This window comes from Bombina bombina, chromosome 1 (assembly GCF_027579735.1).
Source record: "Bombina bombina isolate aBomBom1 chromosome 1, aBomBom1.pri, whole genome shotgun sequence".
Classification (NCBI taxonomy): domain Eukaryota; kingdom Metazoa; phylum Chordata; class Amphibia; order Anura; family Bombinatoridae; genus Bombina; species Bombina bombina.
Window position 1 is genome coordinate 143,122,798 of NC_069499.1, and position 13,059 is coordinate 143,135,856.

The 13,059-nt window shown below is 39.0% G+C and overlaps 1 protein-coding gene across 8 annotated transcripts in view; it reads right to left on the reverse strand.

Annotated features, from left to right (window-relative positions):
- Window positions 1-13,059, reverse strand: part of KLHDC1 (kelch domain containing 1) — a 542,525-nt gene that overhangs the window by 229,302 nt on the left and 300,164 nt on the right. For 7 of the 8 annotated variants that reach the window (XM_053697655.1, XM_053697661.1, XM_053697657.1 and 4 more), the window contains 3 exons: window positions 11,703-11,821; window positions 4,590-4,668; window positions 4,393-4,476 (listed from right to left, as the gene is read on the reverse strand). In XM_053697655.1, coding sequence (XP_053553630.1) covers window positions 4,393-4,476; window positions 4,590-4,668; window positions 11,703-11,821 — 282 coding nt within the window. The remainder of the gene's footprint in view (window positions 1-4,392; window positions 4,477-4,589; window positions 4,669-11,702; window positions 11,822-13,059) is intronic. The other variant, XM_053697658.1, reaches the window with a different exon arrangement.

Below are 13,059 nucleotides of genomic sequence, written 5' to 3' on the forward strand. Positions count from 1 at the left end.
TCCTGATACTCATTGTGCAGAACATACTGCATGGGGAAGGGAAGATCGGACATTAGAATTGGTTCCTGCCTGTAAATGGTATGTCCTGCAAAGCTCCCTCATGCAAGAATCCCACCTCAGCACAAAGATTCTACCAAAGTCCCACCATGGTTTATTGACTGACACTAGAATAGGAGTGGGTTAGGAGGGATATAACTACGATCTTAAAGTCTCCTTCTTCAGCCCTAAGGGACTTAAGTACATATCCATGTTTGAGCTGAGCCTAAAAACTTCTGTTTTTTTTTTATTATTCCCTTTATTGTTTAGATTAGAAGATCATTTAAATGTTTATGTTATTGTTGGACTACAGGCTTTTAGACACATGGTTCACATTAGATAGCTATAGACTGCTCCTGACTTCTGTGTATCATGCTGCTCTCCCAGGATCCTTATTGTAAGCCATTTTATTTTTAAGATAAGCCTACTAATTTACTTTAAAATATGCGAGCACGTAGCCTATACGCCTTTTTTTTTTTTCTTTCTTCAGGTTTCCCTATGTCTAGAATAACCCCCAGGTTGAATATTGGTTTGCACACTATTATTTGTGGTTCTTCATATTTGTTATGCACACGAAGCAATACCTTTTCCCACGCCTCATCTTTACCCGCCCTTACGAGTGTGTACTGCACTTATATTGTTTTACTCCTGGGGGGCTTAGGCTACATGTTTAACCACCCTCATTGTGCCCGTCAATATCCTATATCCCTTCTGGTCTTATCATAGCAGTTTCAGTATCCAGCTATTATAATCCCATCTCATCCTGCCTCTTGTAGTCAATCCCAATAGAATCCTACCTCATTCTCACTCCCTGATGGTCTTAACCCTAAACATTACATTTTCATGACCCCATCTGCAGTCTGATCTCTTCATATACAACTACACACATCTGAGACTTCTCTCTTCCCACAATTGCAGCCCACTTTCCTCCTCTTTCTTTCTATCTATCCTCTATATCCCCTCCTAGATAGACTATACTCTGTATATGTGCCTGCTGACACGTCTCCTTTTCCATCCGACACTCATTACAATTAGACTATAATTGCTCTCAAATATATTAGCTACATTTGACATGTTGCCACGTTAGCTGACCCAATTGCACCTGCATCATATATCTGGAATGTAAAGGACAGGAGAGGGTCTAATTCAAAAGACCCTGACACTCGCACTCTGCAGCACACCTACTTATCTACTGTGCATACTTACTTGCTGCTCTCCCGCAACTCCATATCAGAGATATCATCAGCGAAGTGTTGTAATTTGTGCTGTTTTATATCTGTCACACTTTCATTCTTTGTCAATAAGTCTAACTGTATTCACCTAATATCTATAGAAGCCTAGTGTGTACATGAGGGATTTGTCTACATTTCTCCTAGATGCTCTTCTTATAAAGGCTCTGATACAGGCTTATATGCCCGGATACATGTTTCCAGGTAACATATCATTATGAACATATCCCACTATTTATCGACCCACAACAAATTCTACATATTTCCTACATATTAGCTATTCAGACCTTAACAGACTAAGATGTAGCCATCGGTTTGGTGATAGCAATTACCTTGGATCCTACTTTAAACTATACCAGTGTATCTTTTGTCAGGAGACTATAGCACCCCCTCCCCATTTCCTTAAACCAGCAGGCCCATATCCTTACCTGTAACAGTCAGCCCAATAAGAGCATAAAATACTGACCATTGCCAACATGTCTCGTGTCAGATGTCTATCCTTCAATTATATGGTAACCCAGTATACCTTTTCCTGTCATTATATTCCCTGGACACGTCCCCCCCCTCCCCAATCTTAGAGCAGCTCTTGTCTGCTGACTTCCCCCCTTCTCCGTTATCATATGGTCCAAGAGTGACCTCCAGGTAACTATCACCCATCACCTAGTTTCTAATTCTCGGAGCCCATGAGTGGCCCATTCCACAGTTACCCCATCTATATACCTGTATTGAAAAATGAGGTTTCATTGGTGTCTATATTATCTGCTCACTGTGACTATTTTACCTATTGCTACTCTATATACTATAATGAGTATACTTGATTTATAAGTTCTGATGAGCGCTCAGTGGGTGCTGAAGTTTGATACTAGCCTACTGTATACTATTCCAACTACTTTGATATGTTGATACCTTGTATTCTTAATTTTATTTTCTTGTTAATATGCTAAAAACCTCAATAAAAAATGTTTAAAAAAAAAAAAAAAAAAAAAAAGTCTTATCTTAGCCTTAAATAGCGTCTTAGCTTTTTGTGAGAAAAAAAACGTTACACTAAATGAGCAACTATGTGCTCTAAAACTCTCAGGCTCCCCACACCTCAGTCTGAACTGCAGGCTCCTACTGGTCACCAACTTCAGAGAGAGGACCGCTAAAATGAACTCACACTGAGATCGCCGACACCGCTCTGAGACATATCCGAAAAGGTGTCACGTGATCGGCAAATCAACTGTGCCACAGAAGCGCGAAAACTAAACAGATCAGGTACTTCCTGGTTACATCACCATTGTAACCAACTGAAATACCTGCCGAGTATAAATAAATAACGGCACCGCACCGCTTTTTTCAAACTCCCCATGTACCTAAACTGAAAATAACAGTAAATACACTACTGACTCTCTTAATTATCAAATAAAGGAACCTTTAATGTCCCCAATAGAAATGAGCCTCGATAATTAACCCTTTCATTCCTGAAAGGGTAAGTCTCAGTCACAAGTGCCCTGAACCATGTCCACTTTTCCTTCCTTGAGGATTTATCTGTCCCATGTCATAAGGGCAGATGACTCTGTAAGTGCATAATCTACCCACCTGGAAGAAAAACAGGCACTTACCTGCCAAGTCTGCTGTCCAGCATGTAGACAGCTTACCAGGTATGCAAGGACACAGTTCCTCACAGAGACCTGTATGAAAGAAACACAGAGTCACTCCTCTGATTTTCTATACAGGTATTAGGGCAGCAAAAAGTTAGGAAAATTCAGAAGGGCCCACCTTACAATTTCCTAACTGCTTGAAAGCCACCACAACTCTTATTCAAGAGATTAACGTGGAACACAGCTATACCCCAAAACTTGCTTGTAGAAATAATTTCATCAGACACCAAATCTTCACCTCCTCCATGAACGAAGGCAAAGAAAATGAATGGGGGTTTTGGGTAAGGGAGTGATACTTAACAGTTTAACTGTGGTGCTCTTTGCCTCCTCCTGCTGGCCAGGAGTGATATTCCCAACAGTAATTGAAGATGATGCCGTGTACTCACCATATCTTAGGAAAGAAATAACAATATCACTGTTATAGGAACAAGTGAAGCTAAACAATATACAGTGTTTCCAAAAATGATGCCATATATTTCAGCAGCATAAAGCCCGCCCCCCCCCACCTCTCTTTGTATGAAAGGTACTCACCTCCTGGCAAAAACCAAGACCGGAGAGACAACAAAAACATAACCATTCTGTAACTCTATAGCGTAGCGGGAAAAAAGCTTAACGCTTGTGCTTCCAGAGAGGGACGCTATCGCAACTCAAACCAAGAGCTAAGTGTAAACAGCTAAATGTACCAAAAAAAAAAAAAAAAAAGGCTTACCGATTGACAAATAAAACTATGCAATAACTTATCCCACTTCACATGTGCTTCACTTGTCCCTTAAAGTGCCAATAGTGTGCATAATCCTACATATTCAAGGCATGTAAGTGCACAACATAATGCCCCTAACATTATTATCTGAGCTCACCTTAGTTCATATTACTGTTGCTATGATGTACCTGCAAAGCGTACCTGCTAATGGCCTGTGGGCTATGTAAATGTGTATACTTACCTGACAAACACCTCCTCTACTGCTTACCTAGCTGCAGCTTTCCTGTCTTCAATAGGGAGCCCACCCAGTGCTGTATAAAACAGAATATCCATAGGAGTACAACAATGAGGTCAAACAGGAAGAGGCAAAGGACCATTTTCCACGACACCTGTAGCAGGCTATACACAAAAACCTCCCGCAGGAGAATTGCTTTTTTTTAGCCTAAATATACTCCTCTTTACCCACTTCTTCTTATCTTTGCTTTCCCAAGGGGAAAATTGGTGGAAAAAAAAAAAACCTTTTAAAAAAAAAGAAACTGGAGCACCTCAAACATCACTCCTGTAGAGGCAAAGAAAGGGAGGCACAGGGAAGTGGGAGGGACTAAAAGCTCTTTGTGTGTTGATTGTCTTTTCCACGTCCTGGCAGCCAGGTGTTGAATTCCCATACGTAAGGAACTTGTGTACACTCACCACCTTACAAAAGAATAGTTTTTTATTTTAAAGCAAACTTCTAATTTTTTTCATTTATTTCCTTTTAACTAAAAGGAACCTAGTTAAAGCTACTTACTTTTACAACCGGTTGAAGCCATGTATTTGTGTTTGTGTCAAAAACATGGACATCATTGTTCCATCCCCAAAACAACTGGTCTTCCTAAGGCAAAAGTGGAACATTTTACAAATAAAAATTCAGTAACATTTAAGCAAATTATTTAACAAAAATGTATTTAAAAATAAAAGACAGAAGCATTGCAATTGCTTTATTACCCATGATGCATCGTGTACATCAAAGCAATCATTCAGTTCATTGTGTTTTCGGCTTCCATAGCCTCCAAAATAGATTAGCCTACAAGAAATTTAAAATAGTAATCATATTTATTAACTGCCTTATAACATTGTAAAAATAAAATTATACAAAAAAACTTGAATGGAGCTTGTTTGCTCTTTAAAAAATGTCTTGACTTTTTGTTGCTTTGAAATATTACATACAAGTTTTACATTTTAGGGTTACAATTCCGTTTTACATTTACTGCTTGTCACGAATACCTCAGGAGTTAGCTGAGAAGGGGTTAATTCTGCTTAGTTGTGAACTAAGAACAGTTGTTTGTTTTTTAAAAATAGCTGTGTACTGGGTTTGTTTGTGTTTCTTTGATGTGCCAGAACCCTTCTTAAATAGTTTCTAAAAAAAACCTTCCTCCAAATGTTATTGTGTATGCATTGAGTCAATCTGTCAGCTCCAGAGATACCACAGTGCTTCTCCCCCATATCCTGATGAGGTCAATAAAAGGACATTGGTCTAATGCCTATATGTGTTTAAAGACAGGGGGGGGTTCTTAGCCCGCCCAGGAGGGTGTGGTCAGGCAACCTGATCTATGGAAAATAGGTATAAGAATCGTATTTTTCAGCTATGAGATGTCATTCTTAAAAGGGAGGCTGTGACAACACAGAGTAAGGACCCAATTGCTTCATGCCATCTCTCTGGTAACAGATTCCAAAGACTAGTACAGTATAAGGTTTCTAATTTTCTTCTTTTTATTTTGAATAACTGTTTGCTAATGTGTAATTTTATTTGTAACAACTTTTTATTAATAATGCATTGTGCATAAAATTTTTGGCATAATAAATAAGAATTTTATTAAGTTTGGCCTTTGTCTAATAATTGAACCACATTACTGAAAGAGACTGGAATATTAGAACTGTATAATTTAGGTTATATTCTGCTAAATTGTACTCAGAAAGTTAATGTGCAAGGCTGGGTTTTCCTTTAGGATTTTCCATTTAATAAATCATTAGTGGTGGCAGCATTGTTAGTTTAGTGTGTGTGGCATTAAAGGGGAGTTTGGGCATTGCTTTTAAGTCTAGTACAGACTAGAGAGTGTTGTTAACCCTTGCACCCACTGAACTAAATCACAAGCTGGTCTGGTGTGGCTAGATTGTGACATATTAATGAGAGTAGAAGGGGTCTGATAACCCTTTTTGTGCCAAATAAGTGACTGGCGCAGGGTTGGATAACCTTGGTTCGTCACACTGCTCAATGAATTATATGAATTTTAAAGACATTCACCTAGATTACGAGTTTTGCGTTAGAGGCTATGCTGTGCTAACGAGCAGTTTATGCTCACCGCTCACTTACAGACAGCGCTGGTATTACGGGTTTTTACAAACCCGGCGTTAACCGCAAAAAGGTGATCGTAGAGCAAAATTTTGCTCCACATCTCACCTCAATACCAGCGCTGCTTACGTTAGCGGTGAGCTGGCTGAACGTGCTCGTACACGATTTCCCCATAGGAATCAACGGGGAGAGCCAGCTGGAAAAAAACCTAACACCTGCAAAAAAAGCAGCGTTTAGCTCCTAACGCAGCCCCATTGATTCGGGCCAACGCTGCTTTTTAAGCCTAACGCACAACTCGTAATCTAAATACAGTGCTTTCAGGCAGCACTTGGGGAATCTATCACCATGCAGGACTCTCAGGACTCTCAGGAGGGTCAAGTGGCGCTTCCAACCTATTTTTCATTATTACCCTATGAGACCGAGATAGAACCAAATGTGGAGTTAACAAGGATATTCTCTACAGACAGGTCATTTAATTCGTTGAGTGAACTGTTTGATGAAATGGAAAAGCTTAAAACCAAAGAAACCAAACTACAGTCTGGTCCATGAATAAGTATATACAGTTGCAGATCATTCCAAGGGGTCTCAGGGTGTACAAGTTCCCAACATTTAACACCAATGACAAAGAGTTTATTGAAAAGTGGAATGCTGTACTAACAGACTGCTCAATACGTCTAATGATGTTATTATGTGATTATAAAACAAAGATGTTAACTGTGGTTAGAGAGGATATCTGCTTGTTACAATCTGAATTGAATTTAAGACAGAGTAACACTGATTATGCTAAGTTTGATTTGATACTCAGGAACACCATAATTGATGTTAGGAAACAAGTGATAGATATAAAACATTCCAAGTACATACGTGACCAGACAGACTATGATTCTCATACAGTATATATATGGAATCATGACCAACGTACTGTCAACAGGAGACTACAAAACAGGAATAGGTCTAGAAACAGGAGACGCAGAAACAGGAGATGGGGTGGACGACAAAATCAGGTTACATTTTCTGACACAGAAGCAGAATCAGGAGAAGAGGGTTCAGCTACTAGTGGAGATGACCTACCTACACCTAGTAGAGTTAAGGGCATACTAAAGAATGTAACAGATAACACTACTGATAATCCATCAATAAATATTATACAGTCAGTTAGGTCTAAGAATAGCTCTAACTCTAATAAATATACAGCTAGTACAACCAACACCTTGCCACCTAACACTAGCACTACAGGTAATTTGGATATGCAGACACAAATGGGCATATCCACACAGTCTGCAAGAGACCAGTCTCAGTTAGAACAGGTTTTTTCCCGCCCCCAGAGCAAACCGGACAGAGGGGGGAAGAACAGAGCAGAGAAACAGGCTTACAACCTGAGAGAAAAACAACAGACGAAATACAAATAGACTGTGTAATCAATTTGTCTAACACAGTTCTTACTGATACCCGGCTTAGTGTACTTGGCAAAGGTTTGGGGTTTGTTTCTTCCACCAATTTTAATTTAATTAAAACCATTGTCGATGTGAATCGACTAGTACGTAATCTCACCTTAAAATGTCATTTTTCAGGAGCTAGTGCTGCTGAACCACCGGTTGTTGCTCCTAATAAATGGGTCACTATAGATTTGAACACCAATCTATCCTTCTCCGAGTCATGTGATTTGATCACTTTATCTAACCTCCAGAAGGAGGGAGATAATTCCACTATTGCTACACAGACAAATAAAGTAAAAAGTATGAAACCACCATCCAAATTTTATCCCTTACACAGTAGGGGGGGCATAATTGAAAATTTCCGTGATAGAGTCACCAAAGATCTAAAAACTCTTTCAGAGTCACTGATTAAGCCAAGGAACAACTTAAGTAGGGATGAGTATAAGGCCCTCCAAGAGCTAGCAAGTAATACAGACATTGTCATCCGCAATAAAGGGGGCTCTGTAGTGGTCCTTGATAAGGATCAATACATTAATGAAGCTACTCAACAATTGGAAGACAGTGATTCTTATAGCGTTTTGTCAACCAATCCTACCACTCGCTTTCAAAAAGAGCTTGCGCACCTTCTGGATGATGGAATGGAAGAGGGGTTTCTAGACCCTGATACGGCGGGCTATCTATATGTTGATAACCCTGTAACACCGGCCTTCCACCATCTCCCGAAGGTGCACAAGTCCTTGACTAATGTTAAAGGTCGTCCGATTGTTAGCGGAATAGGATCCCTCTTTGAGCATCTATCCCAATGGATAGATATGATCCTTCAGCCTTTTGTGGTAGCTCTTCCTAGTCAGCTCAGAGACACAAAGCATTTGGTCAATCTCATGAGAGGATTCGAGTGGGTGTCTGGGACCCACAGGTGGGCTACCATAGATGTTATCGCCCTTTACTCCTCCATCCCCCATGACAAGGGGATGGAGGCGGTTGCTTATTTTCTAAGGGAATGGTCAGATTTCACGTGTGGCTTCCAGGCATACATTCTACGTGTCCTTAGGTTTCTTTTGACACACAATTTCTTTGAATTTGAGAATACCTTTTATCTCCAGAGACGTGGGACGGCGATGGGGGCCAAGTTTGCCCCCTCCTATGCCAACCTATTTATGGGTTGGTGGGAGCTGTCCCACGTCTTTGGAGATTCCAATAGGTATAGGCATAATATTGTTTTTTACCGTCGTTTTATCGACGATCTGATCATTGTTTGGGAGGGAGATCCGAGTGAACTTATGTCATTTGTCGATCACCTCAATAACGATGTGGGTATTAAGTTCACATTTGAGACCCATCAGAACTGTATAAACTATCTGGATATAACTTTAAGTGGTACTGACCAGGGTCAGGTTACCACTAGTCTGTACAGGAAACCCATTTCGGGCAATTCCGTTTTGCACGCCTCAAGCTGCCATCCGAAATTTGTACCTTACGCTATAGCGAAGGGACAGCTGATTAGGGCAAAGCGGAACTGCTCTGAAGTTATTGATTGTAAGGCACAAATGGATGAAGTCTGTGGTCGCCTTAGAAGAAGAGGCTACCCACGTAGGACTATTCGTAGAGCCTATGGGGAGGTCTCTAGGTTAAATAGAACTGAGATGCTAAGGGATAAATCCCAAAATTCTGCTACTCCTGTCAGCAATGGAGTAACGTTTGTAACAGACTATAGTAACCAATATGAGCAAGTGGTTGGTATTGTCAAGAAACATTTCAACATGCTCATCGCTGACAACAGACTTATTGGTTGTATCCAAAATGGATTAAGGTGTTCCTATCGTAGAAACCGTACATTAGGGAACATACTAGCACCTACAGTCCTTAAAAAACCACCATCCACAGGCAGTGCTTGGTTAACAAGCAAGGGATCCTATAGATGTGGGAGCTCAAGATGTGGAGCCTGCGAATACCTTATTGTAGCAGACCACTTCAGCTCCACTGTGACTGGCAAAACGTATGAGATCAATTTCTGTCTCAATTGCACATCTGAATTTGTTATCTATTGTATAACATGTACAAAATGTGGCAAACAGTACGTTGGTCTCACCACTAGGGACATAAGATCCAGAGTGAGAGAACATCTATCTACTATACGAGTGGGAAAGGCCACCACTCCTCTAGTAAATCATTTTGCTAAGTTCCACAAACAAGACTTGTCTTGTTTTTCATGGCAGCCAATTGACATGATACCACGGCCACGCAGAGGAGGGAATAGAGAGACCTTGCTAAATAAAAGAGAGATGCTATGGATCTTTAAATTAGAAACCAAAGTACCAAAAGGTCTAAACTCAGAGTTTGATCTCATTAATTACTGGGAATGAACACACTGTTATGAGGTCCATACTTGCATGAACATATATACATCCATGTTCTCCTTTTTATGGATGAATATAGCCGTCCCTTTATAGGAGTTTGTTTAATCATCAAGTTAGATATTCATGATCACTGACTACATTGTCCAACATGTGGTTAGTCCTCTATGAGACCCCTTTGCGCATATGTATATATATGTGTGTTTATGTGCAGGTTTGTATATTCTGCATATACATATATATATATTGGTGTATTTGTGTATTTCACTGTATGCTTATCAATCGATGGAAGTAGTTTTTGGGTATTGGTTTACAACTATATATATTTTTACTATACTATATGCATATGTGGAATATATAAATCCAATATACTAGTAATAGTGTTAGCTGGTTGCTGTTCCCCTCCCATCTCATGCTATAAGTTTCGGTTTATTTGCTGAGTGGCACTAGTGTCTGGGTAACTACAATATCGTGGCTATTACAGCCTCTACATCAATATTTAGATAATTATAAATATATATTATTGATGTCCTCATATATATGTTTTTGTATGAGCTACTATGTATAATCATGCATTCTTGCAACAAATCATGTAGTTCCCAAACACTATCCTTTGCTAAGGTTATATAACAGCAAGGGTATGCAGACAGTTTTCCCCCCCCTTTTGGGTTCATAGCGTCTGTGTTAAATATCCAGCTAACTATTCCTATTAATATGGCTACCTATCTAATCCGTCTCTGTACCTGATCCTTAGTCAAATGTGGATTTATTCACTAATTAGTTACCTTATTAATGTATCTTCAACATATATGTGTGTTTTGCTCTGTTACATATAAACCACTTTGTTCTTTCACGGTGATTTAACAGTTACCTTTGTGGGCGTGTTTTGTTTTAATCACATGTCCTTCTATCTATTTTTTAACCAATAGAATAATGGAATTGTGTATAAATTGCACACCTGGGACTGGCAAACTATGCTATGACTACGGCGCAATGCCGAAACGCGTAAGCCTGCCAGCCCCGAGGTGTTAATCATTCTCATAGGATGTCACTGTGATCCTGCTTTTTTTTTTTTTTTTTTTTTTTTAAAGTTGTGGAATAAAAGCTACGTTTTATTTATATATGCTGGTTTGCTCGACTTTCTTTCATTGGAACTTCGTACACGATTTCCCCATAGGAATCAACGGGGAGAGCCAGCTGGAAAAAAACCTAACACCTGCAAAAAAGCAGCGTTTAGCTCCTAACGCAGCCCCATTGATTCGGGCCAACGCTGCTTTTTAAGCCTAACGCACAACTCGTAATCTAGCCGATAGTGTATACAAACAATAAAGCAATGATTTGCAAAATTCTGCCTGTGGGGGAGGGGCATACTTTCACCCCTGGTTAGTGCTAGAGGGACACTTACAAATGAAGGGGTCATCTGCCTCCCTAGCTTGCAGGTAATAACCATTAAAAATGGTGATCGCCTGACCTACTGGATATTAGGAAGGGGGGTTATTAGAGAGCCAATACTCCTCTTCTGATTCAAATTATAAAACTGAAATACATGTGAATAAATTAAATTTTTAAACATTTTAAACATTTTTCCAAAATACATATATTAGCAAAAAGTTGATGGCGTTTACTTTCCATGAAATGCAGGCATATATACATATGCTCAGTGTATCTGCATTCAAACACTGGGTCTGCTCAGACAGCATATATTGTGTCTGTGATTATTGCATATGTTGTGTATATAAATGCGTTCTTGATCAATAAGATCAACAATATTCTTTTTTTTATGATACAAACACAAAAAAAAAACACATGAAAAAGGTTTAAGAACATAATAATTTATCGACTGCATATTTCAGTTTACAATATACCACTTCCAACTATTTTAATACATTCCCTATATTCAGATTCTTTTTCACACCAGCCAGTTAGCCAGACAGACGTTTGGTTATATGTACATGTTAAGTAAGTTTAAGGTTCTAACCTGTCTTTGTAGATCCAGCAAGAAAGTTTATCTCGCGCTGTGGGTGGCTGGCCTTTAAACGTTTTAATGTGCTTCCATGTGTAGTGTCCAGATTTTAGCTGAAGATTCATAAAGTACAGCTTTAAAGAGAGATGAAAATAAATAGAGGTCTATATGGAGTAATCAAAATATATGTTGTTTATAATTCAATGAATATTCAAATTCTTAAATACAATTATCATTATTGTATCATTATTTTTACTGCTTACAACCACAACTAAAACTACTAGTCAATTAAAAGTAAAAGTTCTGGACATTTTATGCATAAATAATGCACACTGCACAAAATAAATGAATAAATCAAAAATGTAAATATGCTGTTTTCAGATATATCTATGTAAACTAAAATTGTATATAATAATACAAGATAAACAACAAGAAAAATAACCCTTCAATAAAGAATTTAATGTGAGCAAACAAACAAAAAATATATAAGTGTGTGTTAGAGGTTGACAAGAAAGAAACTTGTAAGAAAAAAAGGTTCTGAACTCCAGTTCAGAATGGTGGGTGTTGAATAAAAGAAGTCCCCACAGAAATAAACCTACGTATTAAGGGGCAGTGACAAATGGAAAAAAATATAGTAAAGTCAAACAAAAATGTATGCTTACCTGATAAATTATTTTCTTTCGGAAATGATGATGGTCCACAGTCCTCCATAACATATGGGATATATTTCCTGCCACTAGAAGGAGGTCAAGAACCCATTTCAGAGCTTAAATCCCTCACTCTAGTTTAAAGTTCATGGGCCGAGTAGAGAATAGGAAACATATAGGTAGGAAAGACAAAGTAGGGACTTAGAGGTGTCTTTAGAACTGTTGCCCAAACATTGAAATGGGTGAGGCCTGTTGACCATCATCATTCTGAAACAAAAGAATTTATCAGGTAAGCATATTATTACCCAGGCCGATGGTCTATGTTACGGAAAGGGAGAGGAAATTTTTTTTCTGGCAGTTCTTATTTAGCCAACACTGTGGCCTAAAGGACTTTTCTGTCAAAAGCTGCTTGAAAAAAAAAAAACTAAACCTTAAAGCGATAAACTCTGACGGCTAGATTTAGAGTTCGGCGGTAGATGGGCTGTTAACGCCACGCGTGTTTTATGTCTAACGCACGTCATTGTTTGACTCCGGTATTTAGAGTTAATATAAGACCATCTAACGATGCTCCTAACGCGTGTATGTCACACGCGTAATCCTGCCCGCGTTAGACAGTCTCCCATAGAGATCAATGGGAAAGTCAAAAAATAGCTTTTTTTACCTAACACTCGATCTCGCGAGAATACGCACAGCTCGGTCATATGACGCATACCACATCATGCACA